This window comes from Carassius carassius, chromosome 40, assembly GCF_963082965.1.
Source record: "Carassius carassius chromosome 40, fCarCar2.1, whole genome shotgun sequence".
Classification (NCBI taxonomy): Eukaryota; Metazoa; Chordata; class Actinopteri; order Cypriniformes; family Cyprinidae; genus Carassius; species Carassius carassius.
Window position 1 is genome coordinate 19562396 of NC_081794.1, and position 26872 is coordinate 19589267.

The following is a 26872-nucleotide window of genomic DNA, read 5'->3' on the forward strand; positions in this document are numbered from 1 at the left end:
GAGAAGTTAGTATTATAGTATTTAAATATTAGTTAAGTTATCACCAAAACTTGTTCTATTTTGTTGTAGATCATTAAAAACGTTATGCTCCCTCAGAAGCCTGTCCAAAATCAGTTTCATGAGGTGCCTTCATGCAAAAACGCTGCCTGCAAAGTCATTGCCTCATAAGGCAGCAAGTCAGCTGCCTAGGCTTTTGGTCGCAACCATAAAACGTTTTGTAGTGTAGTGTGTTCACACCGAAAATTCCAAAACAAAAAAGTGCACTTGATTTTTCAAAACGTGATTTATTTAAAGTGCGGCTTTTAAGCAATAACGGTGTGGGGTGAAACCTCCCGATGTGATTCTCCAAAACGCGCTGCTTGCGAAGGGTAAAACCTGGTAGGATGTCTGTCTAAATCAGCGCTGCAGCGGTAATGTGCCCGCAAGCTCAGAAGGTAACAACCATTTCCACCTCTGCAGTGGGTAACTTCAACCGCGCGCGCTCACACGCGCGACACGTGACATCCAGCTTTCACACACGTTCTCTTCTACAGATTGGTAGATCCCACGCTAAAGTGAAAACTTGTCAGACGCCTTATTAGGGGGAAGAAGTATTTTTCCAAAAATCCAACCCTCGATATTTCTGAGAAACTGTTTTACTTTTCTTCCCCCTCAATATGGCATTGGTTTTATAGGAGCAATCCATCATCAGATTCTGGTTCCTTAAGGTTCATTTAAGCTAACTAATTATTTTAGTAATTTTGCTGAATAAATATTTGGGGGGGGGGGGGGGGGGGGTCTAACTGGCTATCAATTTTTTCCAATGATATCAACAGAAAAGGCTATCAAAATGTTATTGCCTACAATTGCTAAAGGTCTGTTTACAAATATTTGTTAATTATTTTTCACATACTTTCTTTTTTTTTGGGGGGGGGCAAAATAAATGCTAAATGTTTTTAAATGCTAATTTTTTTTTACAAATTTAATAATATTAAAAACATGCCAGTAGCCATGCCATTTCGAGTCGGACATGACCAAAATAATAACTTGGTGGTCAGAAAGTGAGTCATATAAATTCAGTAACAGCTTATTTGTTCAAAAGTGTTTTGATTCACAATAAAGGACCGACTCATGAGTGTCATTTGCTCGAGAATCGGAAAAGCGTCTTGTGTTGTAGCCTATGTTTTTGATTCACTAAAAGAATCGGCTCATTAGAGTCATTCGTTAAACACTTGTCGCGCTGTGTCTCACGCTGTAAGATTCATTGGCGGTGTTGCGGTGCACGGTAGTACGGGAAACACAGTTAGAGTATTTGACCACGGTTTTCCTTCTGCATCGGCGGAAAAACGAAGATTCGAGAGCAGTCACGGAACCGAGCGTCATGTAAATCATTGGTTACGCTATTTGGTTTGAAAAATGGAACCGGTTCCTCGGATCTCGGTTCAAATCCCAAGACCTGATATTTGCCTTCCTTATAGATGGAGAAGCCTGTAGCCTATTACATGCGCTTACGCTCGTCAAGTCTATCAGATAATGGGACGTAAAGATGGGGTACGACACCAGTTGCTCTCTTAAAAATAGGTAAGGATAGGCCTATGAGGTGAATGTTACGTTCAGATAGTAGCCTATGTCTAATTCTGATACGGTTCACGAAATAGGGTAGCTCATGAATTCATGTGTCCTGTGTTCATTTAATAACATTTTCTGATGGACGTCTTGAGCAGTGGCGGTCTTAACATAGAGGCATAGGTAGGCGGCTGCTTGGGGCCCCCTACCAGCGGTCGTAGAAGGGGGGCCCCCAACAAACCTCAAAAAAAAAAAAAAAAGAAAAGGCCCCTTATCATCATGAATGCTTCAAAAGCAAGGTACACTTTATTAATATTCTTAAGAAATACGTTGAAACGTTGAAGTAGTGGTTAAAATGTCCAGTTCATGGTTATCTGTCCCTACACATACACCCCCTGTTTTCACAATGAAATGGACTAGTCCATAACGCTGCGCGGCGCGAAAGATAAACACACAGTCAGTGACAGGAGGACTGAGAAATACACAGAGACGACGCAAGGCAAATCAAAACGGGAAAATGAAAAGAAGTTACGAAAGCGGGTCAATTAAAAGAAAAAAGCGAAAAGACGCCAATAAATATTTGGCAACGCTGCCAAAGTTGACACACTTTTTTACGGCTGCTAATACAGACTGGAACAACAACATCCAAAGCGCTAACATTACAGCAGCAGCAGCAGCAGCTAACGTTAGCTGTGAAGTGGCGCTAGGTGAGGAGGAGGATAACGCTGACCAAGACAATGAGGACATCACGTTGTTGCTGCCCGCCGTCACCGACAGAGTTATCGAGGTTGACACAGATGAGGTGGAAGAGTTGTCCAGTGATGGCCATTTTGACACCGATGACGGGGATTTGGTGAGTCAACCGCCTAGCCTAGTTCTACTGTTAGTGTAAAAACGGTGAAATTTACGGTAAAAAAAAAAAAAACGGCAGATGTGGCTGATGTATTTTACCATGAAAAAAAAATGGTGGCAACCTTTTATGTTTTACGGGACTTAAATTTACGGGCAAAAAAACAACAACAACAACACAATTTAAAATAACCCTGTGAAATTTACCTTTTTTTTTTAAACTAAGTTAATTGTAGTAGACTTATGATTCTACAGCATGTGATCCATCCGTGTTGTGATAATCTGAAGAATCTGTAAAAAAAATTTGCACAATAAAGGTTTGAACTACTGTATTTTTCAGACATACACAGACATCAAGATTCAGCATATGAATCTCAACAACGGGGATATAAGTGCAGTGCATGATGGGAGCCATCAATCAAAACTCAATCAATATCTCCCAACATGCATTGCAGCATGAATAAATTATGCTGAATTGCCTTAGTATTTTCTTTTATTATTATTATCTGCTTTTATTTTTGCTGTTGTTTTTGTTGCAACTTTTTAGTAACTTGTTTTGTGATGTTCAGAGTTTTATCTGATTATTTTGTTGATTGTCACCGTTGTTGAGATTCATACGCCGATTCTTGATGTCTGTGTTGATCTAGGCTAACTCATATAACGTTAGAAGTTTTAATCCTTTTTTGTACATCGTGTGTTTTTAAAGTTCTTCAGATTACCTGTTTGTCACTGCTAGCTTGCATGCGGTAGGGTCACAGAGCTATAATACTCAAAAACATGAAATATTAATTAGTATTAAACATTCCCCATACAATGAAAGATAAGACTCTTTATGAGCTCAGTGAATCAGGCCACTACATGACGATTATGCCATCATCAATAAATAGCCACAATGTTTTTTTACGGTAAAATTTAGTTCAATGCCATTAAACATAAATGTTTCTAAAGTATTTTTTAGGTAAAGTATTGGCAACCACAGCTTCCAGTTTTATACCTTAAATTTTATTTTTATTTTTACGGTAAGGTACGGTAAATGCAATGGTAAGTTTATGGTATTTTTTTTTAACAGTGTTCTTCCAAAATCTGTACATTTAACAGTATTTTACAGTAAAATTACATGAAATGTCCTGTGAGAGCTATTACAGTTTTTCACTGTAAGGGTACATACTGTTAAGCAATTAATTAACATACTGTTAAGCATTTCCGTTGCTTTTTTACAGTTTTTTACTGTTAAAATTACAATTCTTTTTTTTACAGTGTAGTAATAGCCCTAGCTGTGCTAATCCTGCTGCCACCAACCAAAGCACTGTGGGCTTGCTGACAGATGACCCGGCTCTCTGGCCTAAGAAGCTCACAGCCGAGGAGAGATGTGCGATCGTTCGCAAAGGTCCCATACAAGCCGGTGTAGTCCACTGCAGCAGGTACAACGAAACAGATGAAAGTGCACATTCATGCATCTGAGGAACCTGTGGTTTCTCCACTGATGAGCTTCTCTCACACTGTCGAGCTTTCACTTCACAAATGCCGTTTGTTTCCGCCCATGACATGCGTCAGACGCAGGTTTTTATGAAGCAGATGTACGGAATCGGTTTTACATCTGCTTACAATGCATATGTTCTCCTGGGGTCTTTTTTTTTTTAGGGATGCACAGGTTGACCAGCCATAAATCGAAACTGGACGGTTTTTGCTTAAAATACGCAATCGGCGATCAGCTGTAGGTGTACTGGCGCACAAATAAGAGTCCCTTTTCTGCGCACACTGAAGCTGTACCGGTCCGCGCCCTGAACACGAGTAGATCATGAAGAGATGTTCAGATCAACTTCTCACGTGTTGGATGAGAAACGAAACGGACTAAACTGTGACTAAACTGAAATGTTTTTTTTTTTCTTTTTTTTTTGTAAATTAGAACTTGCATAGACGTTTGAAAAGCCAGAAGTAAACGCCAGTTCTGCAATAGGATGTTTATTTTTTATTTTACCTTAAAATTACATTTGATTTAAAAATCACCTGCTGTAGCACACTGAAAAAAGTGTTTCATTCATCCAATTAAAAAATTAAAAATAGGAAAAATTCTAATTATTTCTTAATCCCAATGATTGACTGCTGTTGTTTTTTGTTATTCTTTCACTTCATAATAGAAGAAAGAAGCCCATCACTAACTTCTGGATAGCTAAGGTAATTGACTCAACCTTTTATTGGACCACAAAATTGTCCCACACTCATTTTGTTCATAGACCATTTTGTTAGTTGGTGACAATGTTTTTTATTATTATTATTATTTTACAGGTACAGCTCCTACATCTGCACATCATGTTGGTGAGAAGACCTGTGAGAAAATGTCAACAAGTAGGACTCTATGTGTCAGAAGTGTGTCATGTGGAGAACAATCTCTCTTTTCTCTCTCATAGACTCTCACTCACTCACTCACTCACTCACTCACTCACTCACTCACTCACTCAAAGACACTCACTCACTCACTCACTCACTCACTCAGACACTCACTCACTCACTTACTCACTCACTCAGACACTCACTCACTGACACTCGCTCACTCAGACACTCACTCACTTACTCAAAGACACTCACTCACTCACTCACTCACACACTCGCTCACTCAGACACTCACACTCACTCACTCAGACACTCACAGACACTCACTCACTCAGACACTCACTCACTCACTCACTCAGACACTCACAGTCACTCACTCAGACACTCACAGACACTCACTCACAGACACTCACTCAGAAACTCACAGACACTCACTCACTCACTCAGACACTCACAGACACTCACTCACTCAGACACTCACTCACTCACTCACTCAGACACTCACAGTCACTCACTCAGACACTCACAGACACTCACTCACAGACACTCACTCAGAAACTCACAGACACTCACTCACTCACTCACTCAGACACTCACTCAGACACTCACAGACACTCACTCACAGACACTCACTCAGAAACTCACAGACACTCACTCACTCACTCAGACACTCACTCAGACACTCACAGACACTCACTCACTCAGACACTCACTCACTCAGACACTCACAGACACTCACTCACTCAGACACTCACAGACACTCACTCACTCAGACACTCACTCAGAAACTCACAGACACTCACTCACTCAGACACTCACAGACACTCACTCACTCACTCACAGACACTCACTCACAGACACTCACAGACACTCACTCACAGACACTCACAGACACTCACTCAGACACTCACAGACACTCACTCACAGACACTCACTCAGAAACTCACAGACACTCACTCACTCAGACACTCACACTCACTCACAGACACTCACTCACTCAGACACTCACACTCACTCACAGACACTCACTCACAGACACTCACTCACTCAGACACTCACAGACACTCACTCAGACACTCACACTCACTCACAGACACTCACTCACTCAGACACTCACACTCACTCACAGACACTCACTCACTCAGACACTCACACTCACTCACAGACACTCACTCACTCACTCACTCAGACACTCACACTCACTCACAGACACTCACTCACTCACTCAGACAATGACACACACACACACACACACTTTCTGTCATACCCTGTATCCTGTACATGGGTCTGCTTATGCAATGGCAATTGCAACTTCAGCCCTCTCTCTCTCACACACACACACACACTATCATGTACATAGGTTTGTTTGTAGAATGTTTGAAATGTTCAATCTCAAATGTAATGTCAATTCACTTACAATATCCTGTATCTTGTACATGGGTTTGTTTGTAGAATGCAATATTTGCTAAGTATATGGCTGTTTGTGGGGGTTTACCCTTACTACTTGTCTTGCTGGTTATGTTAATTTGCTCTTATAAAAATAATAAACAGTGCTGGTTTTCCTGGCATTTTGGCAAATTTTGTTATCTGTTATCTGTTGGGTTCAATCGTGACTATTAGTTTGTGTAGTGCTACACTTTGTGTGGTCTCTGCTTTCCATCTTCATTTTGGAGTAAAGAAGTGTATGCAGGGTTCAAAGGGGAAGTTTTTTTTTTCTCCTCTTCAAACTTCACTTCCCCGTAGATTAGCTTTACCTGCCTATCCACAATTCAGTCTTTTTTTTTTTTTCGCTCTTTTTTAAAAATCGGATGGGGGGGCCCCATACATACCTTCGCCTTGGGCCCCCAATTTGCTAAATCCGCCACTGGTCTTGAGTGTGCCATTTTGGTATAAGGTAAGGGGTGTTGGCTTTGTTTGCTCATCATAGGATTACGATTTTGGAGACACGAGGGTTTTAAATCGTTTTTAGGGCTCTCAGGTTACAGTAAGACTTTTTAAAACCATATTTACACTGCTTACGTTGTGAAAAGGTCGCACTATTGTTTTTTCTCGAATGCCTGTGCTTGAACATTTCACCAGTGATATTTCTAAAGACTTACGTCACGGCAAATGCGCACGTGCCCGACGGAAATCGCCGCAAATGACTGAAGCTCGTCAATTCTGAGCTGACTTTGAACGAGGAAAGGGTTCATGGTGACGTTCGCTTTGTTTCTTGCTTTTTTCTCGGATGTTCTGCAGCCTCTCCTGCTGGAGAATGTCCCCTCCTCAGCGCCTGTCGGAATGCCGTTTCTCTCCGCGTGCACATGGGCCACGCGCCAGATGGCCACATCATAACCGACTGTGATACTTGATCCTATTGCACTAAAGCTGGACCCTAACTTTGCTGATCTGATGGTGAGTGATTTAAAGTACCTCATTTATATTTTTTATTACAATTTAGGACAGTTCATGTTATAAGGTAAAACTTTGGTCTCTCTTCCTGCGTAATCCACAAAAAAAAAAAAAAAAAAAAATTCGGTGATGATATAAATCAGTTACTTTTCTGTGTAGTACCAGTGCCAGTCAGTTGAGAGTTTGGGCATTAGCACTGGGCATTAGCATTGATCTCCGAAGTGATATACGAAATTACCGAAATGCCTCACAATGGCATCGCACCATATATTGTCGTTGCGTTTTTTAATGGCAGAGAAAGAGGGTCCATTTGTTGCAGTGCCAGACGCTTGCTTAACATCGCTGCACTGTTAAATGAACTTTATTCAGTTACGAGTAGTCGATGCCTTTGAATCTCTGAAAACGGAAGAGATTGTGTAGAAGGGATTTAGTCAGAGGGTAACCGCACTGGTGGCTCTGGAAGCTGGATAGCGCGTGCAATGAATATCAATTGTCATTGTCAGCTAATCATCACAAGGGGCTGTGGCGTGTCGGTGGCCTTGGTTATCCCTGAGGCAAAGGCGATTTTGCTTTGTTTTCCGATTACACTGTCTTTATCTATGACAGCACCAAAGTATACTCGCGACTGAATGACGTGGATAGAGGTTTTAATTGTGTGCGTTATGACGTCTACATTGGCTGTATGACGCTTCTTCTTTTCAGATATCCAGCCAATCAGGTCACTGGTATCAGCCAACCAGGCAAAAGCACCCCCCCCCCCTTTCCACCATACAGAAAAGACACGTAAGATCACAGCAGCACCATGGAGAGTGCCTTTAGCGTTTTATCTGTTTTAAGCACCAAGGACAGAGACCAGAACCAATTAGGCCTAAAGTCAGTGACAGTGTTAGGAATTGCCTTGATCTAATAATTTAAGAACATAGATCTTAGCAAGGGCGTTGTTTCGCTTTGCAAACAGGGACATATTGCAAGGAGGCAGAGGAAAAGATTAAGATAAGATTATATTCTTTGTAAACAAACAAGCTATTAAAACAGTGAATCACAGGACCTTGATCAGTGTCGATGCTGGGAAATGCCATTGTGTGGATGTACATCTGGTGTAATAGAGAAAATAACATCTATTCCTTTTTATCACAAGCCTCGTTTTGTATACTTTTCTCAGCACCTCAATGTTATATATGAAAGCATTCTGAGTGTTTTTTTTTTTTTTTTTTTTTTTTTACCATCCGCTTACCTGTCCTTAAACACAAGTTCACTACATTAAGTATTATTCTTCTCGCAAAGCTGATCATAGGGTGGTCATGTTTGGCACAAAATGTAGTGTACTGATCAACGGATGTTATTTATTTTATTTATTTATTTATTTTTAAAGAAGACCTATTTGCTTTTTTTATGTTATGTTATCCGTACTGTGTAATATAGCTGTTTGTGCATATAAACAAAGCACAAAGTCTGTCCCAAAGGGAGTTAATTTTTCAATAGAAAACATCTTAAATGCCTCATTTGTAGTTCTTACATTATTTCCGTAACCTAGCTACATCATGTCCATCTACTGACTAATTTATACTTTATACTCACTGATTATGGTTTTTCAATAGACGAATCAGAACAGACTGAGGCCGGTTGACCAATGTGAGCAGACTGTGCTTTTTGGAAGGCGAGCTTTAAAGAAAACTAAACTGAAACATACTGTTCAGAAAGTGGATGAAAACAGGTTAATCAGGTAAACCAATTTTAATTGCCCTCCTGATCAAAATTATGAACCTAAATAAGTTTAAATTAGAATTTTATTAAAGGGAATACCCCTTGAGATGCTCCATCTCCTTTTCGAGGGGGACCCAAATAATATGACTATTTTAGGGCTTGAGTGTGCTAGCCCAAGTATAATAGGGTCCCTTTAATAATAATAATAATAATAAAAAAGTCAATTCAAGCCAGATTTGAAACTTTTGGTACTTAAGGCAAGACATATTAATCTTAACTAGCTCATGAACAGATGTGGCTTTAGGGGAATTAAAAAGTCTCTACAGTGAAAGTGAAAGTGAAGTGAAAAAAAAAAAAAAAAAGTGAAAGTGACATTCAGCCAAGTATGGTGACCCATACTCAGAATTTGTGCTCTGCATTTAACCCATCCGAAATGCACACACACAGAGCAGTGAACACACACACACACTGTGAGCACACACCCGGAGCAGTGGGCAGCCATTTATGCTGCGGCGCCCGGGGAGCAGTTGGGGGTTCGATGCCTTGCTCAAGGGCACCTAAGTCGTGGTATTGAAGGTGGAGAGAGAACTGTACATGCACTCCCCTCACCCACAATTCCTGCCGGCCCGGGACTCGAACTCACAACCTTTCGATTGGGAGTCCGACTCTCTAACCATTAGACCACAACTTCCCACCAGTGACACCAATAAGACCAATAAGTATCGAAACCATCAGCAGTTTGGACAAAATATTGCTTGGGACTAGGGGTGTATTTTTATTTTCAAATTTCATGTATGTATTTTCAAAATATATACTTAATGTGTGTGTATTTTATAATAAATATACACAGTACACACACATAATTTATGCAAACAAAAACGTTTATTTTAGAATTGATTAATCACGATTAATCGTTTGACAGCACTAATAATAATACTACGAATCCCACCAATAAGAACAATATAAAACGCATTAAGGATTAACGAGCTGCTGGATTCATGAATATTAATCAGGTTATGTGCATTCACTCAAACTGATTTGCTGAAACCAAAACCATAATAGGTCAAAACCATAATAGCTCATTAGTTCCACCCACTACCAGAAAACCATAGTATTTTGACAGGAAAAAAACAACAAAAAATATTGTTTACATATAGAGCGTAAATTCTGCATGGTATGTAAGACACTCTCCCTCTGTCTCTTTGTTTGTGTTTGAGAAAAAAGCAATGTGATGGTGAGTTGTGCGCCCTCACACTAGTTTGCTGCACACAAAATACAGGTGTGCTGCCCATTCTTGGAGATGAACTGAGAAATCACAGATCGCTTGACTGAGAGAGAACTCTGAAGTGCTCTGTCATAGTGTTCTGTGAGTGATAATATATTTCTGCTTATTTTATACTTAACCTCCAACTCACACACTGGCAAGTAAAATCTGAGAATCATTTAGTCACCCAGAGTGAAGATTTAGTCGCATATGCGAGTGATTCACTTGCAATATAGCGGGTTGAACATGCAACATTAGCAGTTTTTAATCTAAATTAGGTTGTATAATTTCGAAACTTGAAGCAAAATCAGAATGGTCTGAGTGACACTACATTTAAAATATCTGCATGAAAAAGAAACAGCAGTTGAGCTGAACAAGATGCAAACTCTTCAATCTGCCAGCAGGTGGCGCTTCAACTATTTCCTTGGTTTCCGCTGTAAACAAAGCAGCGTTGCACTTATGAACTTTAATATACATTATACAGAGACAAGATGAAAAGAAAAAATACTATATAAACTTTTCTAAAGACAGTAAGTTCCCCTCAGAAAGACATTCATATAAACTCCTATCCCTAATTGAATCGCGATTTGTTTAGCATCTCAACTGATTTGAATTGTCACATTGAATTGATTTTCAACCAGCTCGCGGTTGTTAGCTACATCCCTAGTCGGGACATTTATGATTTGGTTGCTGGGGCCATTTTCCTACCACCTCTACCATCTAAAGATACAGCTGTAGAACTCAAAAGGCTTTTAGATGTAGTAAGCAACAAGTTGTTTCTTCTATTTATTCGAGGTCTTCTTTGTGTCTATTTAGTGCCTTAGCTTCTACGCTTTTTGTAATTAAGTGATTAGGATCACCCTGAAGATATTTAAATATTAATAGATATAAATAAGTAAACATACATTAAATATTGATTTTTCCATTAGCCTTCTTGTTGAGACTGTGGAGAGAAATAACACAAGTTAAATAGAAAACATAGATAGTGTGGATGAGCGGTCAGTTGTAAAGCATTGTCTGTGTACAAAAATATCTGAATGCTGCGAATGAATCGAGTTTTCCAGAGAGCCGTGTAAAAATACAAAGTATGTTCTCCCGAGTGCCACATTATCCATTAGACCTTGCAAAAGAGCTTTTTCAGATTACAGAGGACATGAAAGTGCAAGGGGTGTTCAGAGCAGCTCTTTTTAACCGCACACAAGTGCACACTTTCCACAAGAATTACAGTGAAGATCATAGCTCCCTACCACCAACATTGCAGAGGGAAACTTAATTGCATACTGAAGTCAGTTTAATTATAGATCATATGGTAATTCATTTTAGTTGTTTATACGGAAGCAAAATCTTGAATATTAAACTTTTTTTTTTTTGAAAGAATACAATGATGATTGTATAATGAGCTTTTTACTGCTGTGTGTAACAGAGAGTAAAAAGAGAGCATGTGTGCATGCAAGCCTGTAGGCCTTCTGGATGCACATGCATGTGACATTTATATATTGCACAACGAATGTTTGCAACATTTGTGTGGATGTATGCAAGTGTGCATAGTTGCTATATGTTTATGAAGATATGCCTGCAACAAACCCAAGCAGTCATATTCTGTTGAAGAGATGAGTCTGTGCACTGGAGCAGACTGATTGACCAAGTTTTGTCTCCAAGATAAGCATGCTCACTGAGCCACAGAGAAGGAGAAGCCAAGAACACTCTTAATGCTCAAGATGCATCAAAGACCTAAATATGGAGAAGTCACACCAATTTTTATAACATAATATTAATAGGTTTTATGAGATTGAATGGTTTTAGCTTTGATGAACACTTTAAAGGCACTGTATTGATTAGTCAATTGTTTTGTTTACACTTGGCATTTACATGCGATCACCACGATCCAATCAAACAGATCGGATCGTCAGTCAATCAGAACACGGCAAATTTACAATTGGCAACATCGGTTGACTTCTCTATCTGGATAACCAATCGGATCTGTCTTTCCCACACAATATTTAAATAAGTCTGAAGAGAATGACCTGGTGTAAAGCCAACCCGTGTGTGGGGTGGTGCCTCATTAAATGTCACTTTCCTCATACGACTACAATAAATTTGTCAGTCACATTGGCCCATGAATGGACGATGTACCTGAATCAATTTAAGGGGCAAACTCCTATGCTGTTTCGCTAATCGTATTGAATCCAAGCACAGCCTGTCTGAGTGAGAAAGCATGGTGTCTTAGTTACAGCAGTAGTATAGTTAGCTTTCTTTTTGCAAGTCTGTGATATTGTGATTGCATTTACACTTGTGGCATGGAATGTTACTACTGGAAGAAAGAGGGTCAGTGCGCAGAATGATAGCAGGTCCTACTGAGCCAGTGATGATCCTCTTCCTCTCTGCATGCTCATTGGCTGAGACCTGAAATGGCATCTCTTGAGAGCTCACTTTTTATTCACTGACCTTTTTTCAACTTGCTTGCTTATGGGTTAAGACCAGAAGTTAGCAGGTCCATTCATGTGATTAATTTATTTAAAGCGGTAAATAAATGGATGGTCCAATGCTTATGTCCTGAATATGATTAGATTAGGTAGGTGTTAGACAGATAGAATGATTGATTGATACATATATTGATTGGATAAGACCAAGCTGGAAATGAGAAGTAAGTGTAGCAGCTCCAGTCATGTTATTCAATCAATTATTTTATACATACTGGTAGATAGATACATATACTGTAAACTACAGTTCAAACGTGTTTTAATAAATTAATACTTTCATTCAGCTAGGATGCATTAAATGTATTCATCTTTTACTGTGTTTTGATTAAATAAATACAATTCTTATACTTGAAAGCATAAGAAGGTTAAAACTATCTTACTGACCCCAAACTTTTGTCTGGAAAAAAAAACACAGTTAACTGTGAGTCAAAGGGGTGGTTGGTCACAGTCACAGAGCTTGAAAAGTGGGCACATTCTCATCAAACTGCTATGGATGGGTGGATGAGCTATTGAGTGCATGTGTATGCTAGTGTGTAATTGCCACAGATATCCACTGGAGTTTATTTTTACCCAACTCTAATGGAAGATTGTATTTTTGCCTAATATTTTGAAATTTCTTACAAGTGAATCATTGGTTCACCTACAAGAGCTTTGGTTGGCTCTGCTGATATCAAATAAAAATCCTAAAAGAGTGACAAATATTGCCTTTACGTAGGCCTATACACACTACAGAGTGAAATTCAGATAATTCCTGTAGTGAGGCGACACTGATAAGATCTGTATTTAGTACAAAGCACTGACTGTAGTATACCCCAAAGCCTTAATAACCGTTTCATGGGCACACTGTTTGAAATGACTTCCTCTGCTTGGGGCACCAGAGGAGTTGATATTAATCAGCATTAACTTTCAGTGCAGCAGTGGTTCGATATCTTAAGCATTAAAGGTATGGTATCTTTGCTGAAGAACTGAGGTCAAAGGATCAATAATGTGACGCTGAATGATATTTTATAGGAAACTGATTAATGGGCAGTAATTGTGCTGATCTCACCTTGGATTGAAGCAGACATGCACTCTGGGAAGACAGGAAATAATGGGCCCAAATGCAAAAAACACTGCAAGGCTAAATCTCTTAACTGGCTAAATTCAGGATTTAAGGGATATGTTTACTTTTTGTTGTAGGATAATTTCAACATGTATGTTGCTTTTTCGTTTATTTGTTAGCTACCGTTTAAATTTCAAATGGCCAATCTTGTACATAATAGCATTGTACTGATTTTTTTAAGCCTCGCTGCACTCCCAGATATTGAAAGAAGTGTTAAATGAGGTCTGCATATTTGTCACATATTTAAAGATGGAGACTAAGGGAAATTGGCTGTTGTAATGAGGAGCATAGTGCATATTCAGTCTGTTGGAGTGTAAAGACATGCATGTACATCTGTGTTGCTGCTTTCCAGAGTGGAAGGAGCCCTTCAGGCACACAATAAAGGGGCTCTTCGGGCTGGGTGATAAAATAGACAAACTAAAAGAGATTGATGCGTATGGGGGTGTAGTCTTTGGCTCATAGGGAAAGCGCTCCCTTCTTGTATTGTTTCTCTTTCTTCCTGTCTCTTCCTCCAACTTGCCCCTTTTTCTTTTATTTGGACAGATAAAACTGTCTTAATGGTCAGTTTCTTAAATCCAACAGCTTTATTCATGTTGTGCATCTGTAGTGCCACACATACTTTTTCAATAAGAGACTGCAAATGTTAGAAGCTGAGATAGACACTAACAGTATATGCATTAATAAATTCATAAAGAAGCAAATAAGCAGACTGATGCTATTAGGCTAATGCATATATGCAATAAAGACTGGTGAGTTTTTATCATTTGACATGTTCTTTTATTTCTCATGATTTTATTGACAGGATTTAAAGAGGGTGCTGTCCTTTCCTCCATATCCAGGGGATTATTTGCACCCAGTGGTGTACGCCTGCACTGCAGTGATGCTGCTCTGCCTGCTGATTTCTATCATGACATACATTGTACATCACAGGTATGTGTTTTATTGCAACTAAGCTGCACCAGTAGCATAAATTATTAAATACAGCATAGATCTGAAAAATAAGCTGTGTGATTAGTGATTAGTTTATTAGAGTTAAGGATGCACTAATATCAAATTATTGCCGACATTTTATACCACTATTAAAAGGTTTGGGGTCCATAAGACTTTTTTTTTTTTTTTTTTAAAGTCGTTAGTTATGCTCATCGAGGCTGCTTTTGTTTAATCAAAAATACAGAAAAAAAAAGTAAATATTTTAATAACTGCTGTTTGTTTGACCATATTTTAAATATTGAATGTATTCCTGTGATAAATGAGTTTGAAATGAATAAACATCAGTTGATAAATATCTATAGGCATTATAGATATTTGCATAATATAATATATTTGTTTTGGTCCTGTTTATTTTTCCAGCCAAATTTCAGCAATGAAATTGAGTGTTAATGTGTAATTAAATCTAGTAAAAAAATATCTATTTTCCATGCTGCCTTTTTGCACTGTTAAACGGTTTGCTTCAGGCAAAAATTGTTTACAGTTTTCCTCTACTCACAACATGCCATTTGTAGCACCAATACTAACACTGGAAGGTCACAGTAGGGAATGTTTTTGGGACAGACTGCCACCATAGTGCTGTGATCCTGAGTCAGACCGCCAATATTTATAGTATCATCACCCCTGACTGTCACAGATATTTCCAGTGAGCAATGTTTGCTCTGTGAAGAAGGGGCCACTTCTAACCTTAGAGGGACAGTGCCAAATTTAGTGAGCCGCTCTACTTCGAGACACTTTGCAGACGGGTGAAAAAGATTCTTTAGTCATAGCATTGTGCTTCAAAGGCAGTTACTTGTTCCCTTTAGTAGTTAGCTGTTGATGTATTACTCATGGCGCAACTGTCTCTTCATCTGATATGAGTGTGTGCATGTGTCTCTGCAGCATAATCCGAATCAGTAGGAAAGGATGGCACATGCTCCTCAACTTCCTCTTCCACACTGCCATGACGTTTGGGGTGTTTGCAGGAGGCATCAACCAGATCAAGTACCCTGTGATCTGTCAAGTTGTAAGTCTCCCAGTTCTCTACCCTGTTTCTTTGGCCTGAGTGAACCACATTATTCATGCCTTGCGTGTGTGGCTCTCAGCTCAGAGTCACTAGCATATGGCCACTTTGACTCCCGAATTGGCATGGTCGCCATGTGCTAAGGCACAGAGGGCTTTGTTTGGCACGGCTGCCCAGTAATGAGAGGCTAATGCACTGGGGTTCTAGTATTGCTATGGCCTTTCAAAGTGTAGCTACTTATTCTTTCATCACAGATAATTTCCAGCCTGGATCAGTGAGTTAGATTAATTGGATTATGTTTATAGCTGCACGCTTATTAAACATGTTTTAGTTAATGACAGCAGTTGATTCACTGTCAGTGACGCTTTAGGATAAGAAGCATCATATTTATGATTGAAGCCATAATGAGCATAAATTTGAGATGCGGCCTAAACACAGTATATATACACCGGGGCAGTGAAGGTAAAATACTGCATGGTATAAATGACGATAAATGTCATATTCGTCACACTAATCAAGAATTAAAAGAAAAATGACGTTTGATAAAATATATCAAATTATGACATAAAAATATTATGATTGTGAATATCAATCGATCAAAATATCTGCCTATCAATCTATCCTGTTTGTTTGTTCATTCGTGACAAACTTTGCTTTTGTAGTTAAAATTAAATTTATCCAACTTTTTATAGTGAGGTTAATGCATTTTAAATCATGGGATGTTAATTTATAATCATAAGGTTGCACTGCAAATAATCCGTCAGTTTGACTGAATGACCTGCACATTGTGTTTTCAGATGTCAGGAGAATAACATAACTATTGGTATTTTAATGTGTATTACAAGAATTATAATGGTATATTACAATGGTATAACAAGAATATCTCTGTTAAGAGCTCTTTTCAGTCCGCTGCATTATTTTCTTCCTGATTATTTTCTTATTTTCGCGAATTACGTCGTCTCGTTTCAGGTTTGTTTTCACACTGATTTTTTAAAATGTAATCGTTTTCTCTTTTCACTTCTAATCCCTATCAGTTGTATTTATAAGAATGTTTCTAAAGGAAGTGAATACAATATTTGTTATCTATCAAATTAACATAATTTCTTTGGAAATATTATCACTCACTGTTATTATTAAAGGTGTCATATGATGTAATTTACATTTTTCCTTTCTCATTGAAGTGTTACAAGCATAGTGCATAAAGAAAATCTGTAAAGTTGCAAAGACTAAAGTCTCAAATCCAAAGAGATATTCTGTATAAAATTTAAGAGTCAACCACACCCTCCTAAAATTGCTCGTTCTAACACACCCCCACATGTCTACGTCACTATGTGGGAAGATATGCATAACGGCGCCCAAATGTTCACGCAAAGAAAGAAGGCATAACTTTTATTCTCGCTGTTGCAGCCAGCGCCATGTCATGGAGACGCTTTGTCTCTGTGTGAAAGCGAAACTACTTAGTTTGGCCTTCCAAAAGAGGACACAACTAGAAATCAGTAGTTAAGTTGTATTAGCAACAGTGTTCTGGAACAGTTCAACCCAAAAATTCAGATGTGTGCAGCGCATTTTGCGGAGGACTAGGACTGTTTCCTGTGAGAGTAGCCTACAATGCCGGGTCTGTTTCTATGAAGTGGGGCAGTTCCAACTTTGCAAGGACAGTCTTGTGCTTCTGGCTCACAGTCTGTAAGTACGTTTTCATATTTAAAGAATTTGCCACTGATTCAAATGCGGGTTTTGAGCAGTGTAGACTAGAGTAGAGCTTGTTGTTTGATGTTTCTCCAGACATGCTACGCATGATACGCAGCTTGTAAAAACACAATATAAGTAATTATAATCAGTAATTATGTCCCCACTTGATGCAACAAATGCCTCGTTTATAATGGGTTTTATTGTTTTTGTCATGTCATGCTGGGACACATGGCATCACAGTATGTTAAAGGGCGTAACATTTCCATCACACGCTTGTGGAATTTGGCCAACCACAATGCACTGGATAGCTGGCCAATCAGCGTACACCTCACTTTTCAGAATGATGAGCTTTGTAAAAATGTATTCATTTTAGAAAGGCGGGGTATAGAGGAGCAACAGTAATCTACAGTATGTGGAAAATAATGTGTTTTTGAACCTTAAACCACATAAACACATTGCATTACACCAAATAGACAAAATAATGTTCTTTTTAGCAATGTCATATGACCCCTTTAATGAGAAATTTTGATTAAGGCTACACGTTATACACATAATAAGCATATATAACTGTGGTGATATTTAAAATTGTATTATATTGTTGACTGGAATAATCAAGCTTTTGGGGTCATTTATGATATGGTGAAAGTAATTTGTTAATGCTTTGTACACTTTTAAATTTCCTTTTAATGATCGGTGGTTGAAGGATGTGTAGAAGAACTTAACCTCATTACCCAGTTTTTAAAAATGCTTAATATTGTGTTCATGTATAGAACCTTGTGCTGATTGTTTACAGTGTAATGGAAGTTACTCCCATAATTCATGCATATGAGCAATATGGATAAGTGTTTCTTCGAAATTCAGTTTATTTTAATTCTAAAAATAAAAAAGGAATTTAAAAAAAGGAATTGTCAGTTACAATTAGTCAGGTTCAGTACTGTAACTGTATGTAAAAATGACTGACAGAGGAAGTTTGATTGAAAGTCGTGATATTTGCCATGTAAGGGAGCCCATACTCGGAGTTGGTGCTCTGGAGTTGGTCTAACCCATCCAAGTGCACACACACAGCAGTGAGACGTGAACACACCATGAGAACACACACCCGGAGCATTGGGCAGCTATAGATCTAGCACCCGGGGAGCAACTGGGGGTTCAGTGCCTTGCTCAAGAACACTTCAGCCATTGGTATTGAGGGTGGAAGAGAGTGCTGTTCATTCACTACCTCCCACCTACAATTCCTGCCAGCACCGAGACTTGAACCCGGAACCTTCTGGTAACTAGTCCGGCTCTCTAACCATTAGGCCACAGCTGCCCCCACAACTGCAATTACGAAGTACAAGTACAAGTACGAAGTACATGAAGGCATGTGCCAGGTGAAGACAGAGAGCAAATTATGAGAAATATGCCATCATTTTGCCAACTGAATGGGACAATAAGGTATTTTACCACTGCCATGCATTTCTTCCCCAGTTGTGTAGCCAGAGATGGACTAACTGTTAGATGCAGAGGAGTGTTTGTGGCCAAATGATGCCGATTTGAAAAAAAATTGTCTCCATAGCTGTGCTAATTCTGTGTGTGTGACAATGACTGTATTTTATGGATATATGTAGATGCTTTATTTTGCTGTGCAGTACAGTGCCCTCTCAAAACAAGCAGGCATGGGCCCATGCCCAAGTGGTGGGCATCAGATGGAGGGAAGCACGAGTCATACCATGACAAAAGCAGCAAAATTAGATCTAAATCTGAACATTTTGTTGAACTTTTGTGATCAAATGTTCTCATTATGTCACAAAATATGTATAATGATTCATGTTAAAAGAAACATTTGCAACTGTAATGAAAGCACACTTTGTTCTTTGTGAGTTTGAGAATTTGTGGTATATATGAATGGATGTGTCGATTGATTGGATGCAGTATGCGCATTGGAGCAAAGAGGACAACAGCATGACCTCACTGTCTGAGGAGGATTACCTCAAACCCCACCTCAGTGCATCATTCCTCAAACAGACACACACACGCTGCTGCTTTAGTTTTCTGTGCCAGTCTGCTTTCTATGAGTGAGCTTTCAGTGTTTAATGTTTCGTCTTGTTCGTTGACAGGTTGGCATTATCTTGCACTACACCTCCCTCTCTAGCATGCTATGGTTGCTCTTCACTGCCAGGAATATTTGCAAGGAGGTGTCCAAGGCTCCACCCATACCTCAGGACAGGGACCCCCCCAACCAACCACGCCCTAAAACCACCATTTTCAGGTACACAGCACAAAGATTATGAATTTACTAAAGGTTGAGAACTCCGATTCAATAGTGGTTCTTATTCAATACAGAGTTAATTTTTTATTAAAGAGATAAGTTGGTATATATACAATATACACTACCATTCAAAGGTTTGGTATCAGTAAGAATTTTTTCTTTGTTATTCAAAGTCTTTTGTGCTTGCCAAAGCTGTATTTATTAATCAAAAGTACAGTAAATCAGGAACATTGTATATATATATTTTTTTTAATTGACCCCAAACATTTCATAGTAGTGTAATATTTTTCTTTTAATTGGTATGCAATGTATTTGCTGTTTGGGAAAAGATCTCACATCTCCAGACAAAATAAAATTTGTTTTACCCTCATCTTGTCAGGTTTTATCTGGTCAGTGGTGGGATCCCTCTAATTATAGTGGGCGTTACGGCTGCTGTTAGCTTGGATAACTACGGTAGCAGAGATGACGCCCCTTAGTAAGTACCATATTTACATTTAAATGTCTCTGATTCCGGGAGATGTATCTTAATTTGTGCCATAGTAACTATGAGATTCTGTATTTAGATCTAGAGTGGTATCGACACTGTCAGTTTAATCATTGTCTCTCTCTCTCTGTTGCAGCTGTTGGATGGCCTGGAAGCCCAGTCTTGGGGGCTTTTATGGTCCCACTGCCTTCTTGGTCTTGGTAATGTGCATCTACTTTCTATGGATATTTGTGCAGCTAAAGCGGCACCCTGAGCGCAAGTATGAGCTCAAGGCCATGACCGAAGAACAACAGCGTCTAGCTGTAGCTGAAATCGGCCATTGCCACGCTGTCAGCGGAGAACCTGGTGAGCACGGCGATCACACAGGCTGCACAGCCATCACAGCCTCCATGCTGGCCAATGAACACTCTTTCAAAGCTCAGCTGAGGGCCACCGCCTTTACTCTCTTCCTCTTCCTGGCAACCTGGGTTTTTGGAGCATTGGCCGTATCACAGGGCCATTTTCTAGACATGATCTTCAGCTGCTTATACGGAGCATTTTCAGTCACATTGGGACTTTTTCTGCTGATTCAGCACTGTGCGAAACGTGACGACGTGTGGCACCGGTGGTGGGCCTGTTGCCCCAACAAACCAAAGGTGGAGGTCAACGGAGAGCCGGCGGGGAACGCTGCTCCTCCTACTCAAAGTCACAGCCATACACCATCCCACGGGCAGAACCAAATCCACTGCCAGGTCGACTCGTCCTGCCTGGGTAAACCTTTGCTTTCCCCACACCTACATTCCCCTTTGCCGCACTGCAAATTGGATACTCTGCCTTCCACCCAGAACCACATGAGCACCTGCTGTGCCACCCTTCACAGCCCCTCTTCCTTAATCGGGAGCATGACTCGCCCGCAGTCCCTCCCTGATGAACTGCCCCGGCCAACCCTTCCCCTGCAAAGCTGCCTGAAGGACAGGTCTAAGACTCGTTCCTTCAACCGACCTCGGCCCTGCCTCAGGGACTATTCTTATCACATGACCTCCACTAGCATGGATGGCAGTGTGCATAGCTCCCACCTGGACAGCCCCCACAGCGTGCACCTGGACAACCCTCTCACCTGCCACACGTCCCACTTGGACACTCAACTCTCTTGTCACAGCCCCCACCCAGACAACCAGCTGCGCTGCCCCAGTCCCAGTCCTCACCTTGAGAGTTTGGCTTCGCACAGTCTTCACGATAGCTTTTCCTGCCATAGCGCACTCTTGGACAGTCAGCTCTCATGCCACAGACACATGTGCTGTGCTAAAGCAGACCCATTCTCGAGCATATGCTGCCATAAAGCTGACCCATTTGTCAGCCCTTGCCAGGCGGAGGATCCTGACAAGGGTCCGCTGGTGTACAGTTGTGCAAAAATGGCAGATAAAGAGGACGAAACCATGCTGCATTTGGATACAACCCCTCCGAAGGCCACTCTGTTGTGCTCCCAGGCCACGCTTAGCAGGAAAGGCACCCTCAGCCGGAGAGGGACGCTGAGTCGGAATAGTAGTCAGCATGAGGACTACGTACTTACCTCTGATTCCACAGGTAACATTAGGACTGGTCCTTGGAAAAACGAGACAACCGTGTAGGCCTGTGAATGATGTGCTAACCTGTTTCTCTCGCCTGAACTAAACTACTGTGTAGTCCCAGGGCTGTTACCCAAAGGCCCTCTCTTCTTTGAGCTAAGCTACTGTGTAGTCCCTCTGCTGTGACTTCCCCTCTCTCACCTGCCTCATATACCTTCTCTTCCCCTTTAAAGAGATTTGAACCTCTGCTTACCTCTTCTCAGACTTCATCTCATGTCTCATCCCAGCTCCATTTGGTTTGTCCCCTTGCCATTTTGATATGGCAGCAAAGATCACGACATACATTTTAATTTGGAAGATTTTTAATAATCAAACTGATTTTTGTACATGTGTTTTGGGGTATGGTAACATAAAGTGAAATTATGTCATTGTGGATGTGTGAGTGTGTGTGTGTGTATGTGTGTGTGTTTAGTAGGTGAGAAAGTAGTGAGTGCATGTGTTTGTGTCTATTTGCATGTGACAACATGCTTGTGTGTATATAGATAGCAAAATTTCTATTTGTGCAAGAAAAGTCCTCTGTTCTAGAGCCAAAGTCTCCCACATTTGTGTTTAGCCTTTTAATAAAAAAATGCTAAATGGATCGCCAAGTGTGAAAACATCAGCACTTAATTAGATTTTTACTTTTAAGGAAAACTGTGAATTACCACTAATGAAATTCAAGATTAATCAGTGAACATATATGTGAGTTACAGTATAGGTGCCAAACAGTTTAATAATTAAAATGCAACTCTTAAAACTGAAATCTACCTGAAAGTGCAAAGTAGTTTGTGATTATGTGGATAATGGTGAGTGTTTGTCACAATGAAGCTGTCATTTTTTTCATCTACAGACATAAAAGCAGCAAACAAATAGGCTCCCTGTGTTTCCATGGTGACAAATCATGAAGAGAGGTGCCCAGTCAGAATGCATTTTGAACTGCACATGTGATGTATGCACATACAGTATTTAATTACTGGCAAAGATGTGCAGATCAGTTCAAGTCAATGGCCTTACAGAACGTATCAGTTTTGCATTTATCAAAAGTCTTGTGTTGCACTAAAGCATGCACACCATAATGTAGGAAGCAATCATTTACATACCTAACGAGCTACATATAGCTACATATATTCATGTGATCGACAGGAACGTGTCTTTGCTTATTGTAAACACTCATGGTTATTTATTCTGAGGCAAAAAAAATTTAAAGGAGGGCTTCACTTTCTACATTAGAATAAAGGATTCTCATTAACAGTTTATATCACTGTGCCAACTCACCTTGCTCACAAAAATTGTATGATTTAACTTGATGGAACCTCATCTGTCAAACAAGCAGTGAGTAAATGAAAACAAAAAGGGGAAAAAATGTGTCTCTGCCAACTCATTGTAAATAATTAGGCACGTTGATTCAAAAAGAGGAAATCAAGAATAAAATGGAATCTTAACACTAAATAACATAAGTTCAATGAAACATGAGGGCAAATGACCAGAATTTTGATTCAAGAAATTTATCAAATTTACACAACATTCTTGCTTTAATTGAACCTAATATGTGATTTATTTATTAAACTCTATTTATTCTTCATTTAATTGTTTTGAATCAGCAAACCCGATTTACAATATATAAATTGGCGCAGATGCAACTTTCTTTCTTTAAACTTAATATATGATTTGGTGTGCATATTGTATTTTATTCCTAATTTAAATGGAGATAAACACTTGATAACACATGAAATCTGCCAATTGCTACATATATCTATTTTAATTTTTAAGGGGTAATATAATTTTTTAAGTACCATGTGATCGTATTTGTCTTATTTTTTTCTTAATAATATGTGCCATTATTTAATCAGAATGCCAACTGAAGAGTAATGTGAAACATTTGGAAGATTCCTTGTTTATATTGGGTTTCTTTGTGAGCTCAGGGATCATGTTGCATTTACAACTATACAAGATATAAATTTGCATGAAATCAATATTGGCTATTGACCCCAGAGAGTTTTACCATTAAATTATATATATATATATATGTATAAAAACATATTAATTCAAATTGCCTTTCACCAGCCAGCCCATGCTTTCTTCAGATGTGTAGCACATGGAGACTATTAGGCATTCTCTTGATTCTATGGAGGAAATGAAATTTGTCTAGCAGCCTGATTTACCTTGTGTGTGCTTTATCTTCACCCACACAACCCACCTGTCATTTATAACAAATTCATGAACTGCAGTCATTTTTTGGTCAGTACATGTGATATGTGCTCTGACCTTACCCAAAGTCAGGTTTTTTTTAGTTTTTTGATTTTTACATTTGTCACAATTTTCAATAAATGTATTTTATCACCTGATGCTGTGGTCCTGTTCTTTTGCTGTTAAGAGGCTTCAAAGTAGCAAGGGAAATTCAATGCATAATGCCCAAAGTTGCTTGATTACTTCCCTAACTAGATCTATTTCTCATTCCGTCCATTCGCAATGTTGTTTGAAGGCCATTGTGCTTTGTCAAAATCATCCCTGAATTCAGCAGGAAGATAAGGCATCACCTTCACCTTGAGTTGGGCGTGTACTTATTGTGCCTGCGTCTCAGCTCTTGCTGACAGTCCTCAGAGCTGCAGGGCCTGGACGATTGTTTATTCATAAGTCCTCTCTGCTCTGCAGCTGATCTCTGCTCACACATTCTGTTGTCAAGGACTCTGACATCATCTCGGAACTGTAGGAGACCAAGAGATGATGAAGAACAGCCAGCATTTCCTTACTCAAACTGTATAGGAGTTTTTAGCCTCCCAGCTAAACGGCTGTGAGAGATTACCACTGGTACATGCTTGGAAACATTTCAATGTTTTATACTAAACATTTGCTGTAATACTTAGTTGCCCACAAGGTTTCTTGAGGTTGTGACTAGTAGACTTCTCAAAACAGAGAAAAAAAAACATTTACGTTTAATTGAAGAGGCCTTAAGTCTACTTAAAAATGTGTAAGAATTAAAATCAAGAAGAAAAGGAAAATAATTAAGGGGCAAACGTAGGTCATTCGTTAAAGCTAAATGGGATTTAAGCAATGTCGCATTCACCCCGTAACCCATCAGGTGTTGTTAAAATGATACTAATCAGACGCAGTGTCTCATTCCCTTCTCAGGGAACACTGTAAAAAAAAATTCCGTAAAAAAACTGATAATGTACTGGCAGAAAATTACCAGAACATTTTCTGTTAAATTTACGGACACTTCCTTCAACATTAAAATGGAAATTTCTGTATATTAACATTTTCTTCCGTACCATAAATGGAAAATCCATTATGCAGAGATTTAAAAAATTATAAAGCAAAAAAAAATAAAATTAAAAATTATAGCATAGGCCTCTTCTATAGCAAATAAATCCAGCACAATATGTACAAATTGAACATGGTTTATTTTTACCTCATGTGAACATTCTTAAAAATGCGTTCAGTAGCTTTTTATTTGCCTTAAACAGGTGAAGACAAAAATATTATGACATCAATTTAATAATGTGAAAAGCACCATTGAAAATGTTTGTATTATAGAACAATTTTTAGTTTAAACAGCAACATGCAGAAAAAAGAAATCATGAACAGGTACTTGTACAATATTGGTGTTGCACCAAACAGTGGTCGCAAAGAATAAATTTTCAAATACATGGGGTAAAAATTAATACAAAGACAGGGCGGTCATTATTAACAATTGCTACAGACTTATAGTCAATAGTCAAGTGAAATGACACCATTTTCCCATAGAACACAACATTATTTAAAAAGCACAAAATGTGAATTTTGTCATCAGTTATTCTCCCTCATACCGTTTCAAATCCATACGATTTCCATTCATCTTTGAAACACAAATGAAGAGTATTTTTAATGAAATCTCTGTGCTTTCTGTCCCTCAATTGACAGCAACTACCATTTCAACGTCCAATACAGTACAGCTGTCAGATTTCATTAAAAAGGATCTTCATTAGTGTTCCAAAAATGAATAAAAGCTAAATGCTAAATTATCTGCATCTACAATTGACATCGAAAAAAAAAAAAAAAAAACTTTCTTGTACAGCATTTGAAAATAAAGAACAAAGATTTATGCACTCATGCCTGACATTACAATACTAAACTAAGAAAACTATACAATCCAAATTAAGATCAGGGCTTTGTGTTTGTGTGCATTTAGTATCTCTTGCCATGTGCCGTTTGAGGAAACTACTTTTTCTTTTTCTTTTGCTGCATGTTTAGTCCAAGTCCTAAGTTGAGATTTGAAAAAAACTCAAATTTACACGGAATCTAGAAGTACAGTAGTTCATACATGAGTCTTGGAAGCGTGGATTGCCTTCATCTGAACCTTTGACACACGTTCAGGATTTCTTCACAGGAAGACTGTTGCACCCTTTGATTATTTTCCACTAAAAGGCAACATAAAATGCTTTATACAGTTTCAGTAGATATGTTCCTTACATTTGTATGAATTCCAGCGTAGGTGCCATTCTCCTCCGGATGTTTATGTTTCAAATAAAACAAAGGGAATGTGTAGCTCAGTCTCAATAGGGGAGGAAATCTTAACTTGTATTACAGCAATCTGGAATCACCAATAACAATAAACAAAGAAATTATAAATAACACATTGTAAATTCAGAAAGCCACTCCAAACATTGATTAAATCTTTCCTACACAAACAACTTCACTAACCAAGTTAACTGAATAAACAACTCAATGACTATTTTTTTTGTCAGTGTTGTACATCAATGGTAAATAAATATGGAAACATATGGGTAGCAATTTGAAATATGCAAAATGGCAATGCAATACGTAAAATGGTAATGTAGTTCTGTGTTTTAATTTACATTTTACCGTACATGTGTCCAAAATTTTGTTCCAAATAAATTCTGTTATATGATTTACATTTGCCATTTTCTACACTAGTTTTAATATGCAAATTAAAAACATTTAAACACTTTATAAGTTGCGAAATGAAAATGAAAATGTTAATATTAATAAATAACATGTCCAAGCAAAAACTATAGCAAAATTATTATTAATTGCCATTTTTCCTAAATGCATTTAGACTTGAGGTAAGAACACATTTTAATCATAATACCTCATAATAATTGTAGCAAAAATGCTGTGAGAATTTCAGAATGCATTCTGAGCCAAATGTGCAGCAAAATGGTAATTTAAATCTTTATTTTTCTTAAATGCATTGACTCTTACATATAAGACG

General features: G+C 38.8%; 1 protein-coding gene across 2 annotated transcripts; it reads left to right on the forward strand.

Moving 5' to 3' along the window:
• The first annotated feature begins 1331 nt into the window (after positions 1-1331).
• Positions 1332-24005, forward strand: adgra1a (adhesion G protein-coupled receptor A1a). Of its 2 annotated transcripts, XM_059532423.1 has the most exons (7): positions 1332-1560; positions 6964-7119; positions 14469-14596; positions 15536-15659; positions 19442-19593; positions 19973-20068; positions 20214-24005. In XM_059532423.1, the coding sequence occupies exons 2-7, from the start codon at positions 7117-7119 to the stop codon at positions 21682-21684; spliced, it is 1974 nt and encodes a 657-aa protein (XP_059388406.1). In that variant the 5' UTR covers positions 1332-1560; positions 6964-7116; the 3' UTR covers positions 21685-24005. The 2 variants fall into 2 exon arrangements, with proteins under 2 accessions (XP_059388406.1, XP_059388407.1); XM_059532424.1 differs by lacking the exon at positions 1332-1560 and having other exon boundaries at positions 6659-7119.
• Positions 24006-26872: the final 2867 nt, after the last annotated feature.

Coding starts and splice junctions, on each gene's coding strand:
- adgra1a (XM_059532423.1), top strand. Junction 14,597..15,535: donor ACATACATTGTACATCACAG/GTATGTGTTTTA, acceptor GTGTCTCTGCAG/CATAATCCGAATCAGTAGGA. Junction 19,594..19,972: donor CCTAAAACCACCATTTTCAG/GTACACAGCACA, acceptor TCATCTTGTCAG/GTTTTATCTGGTCAGTGGTG.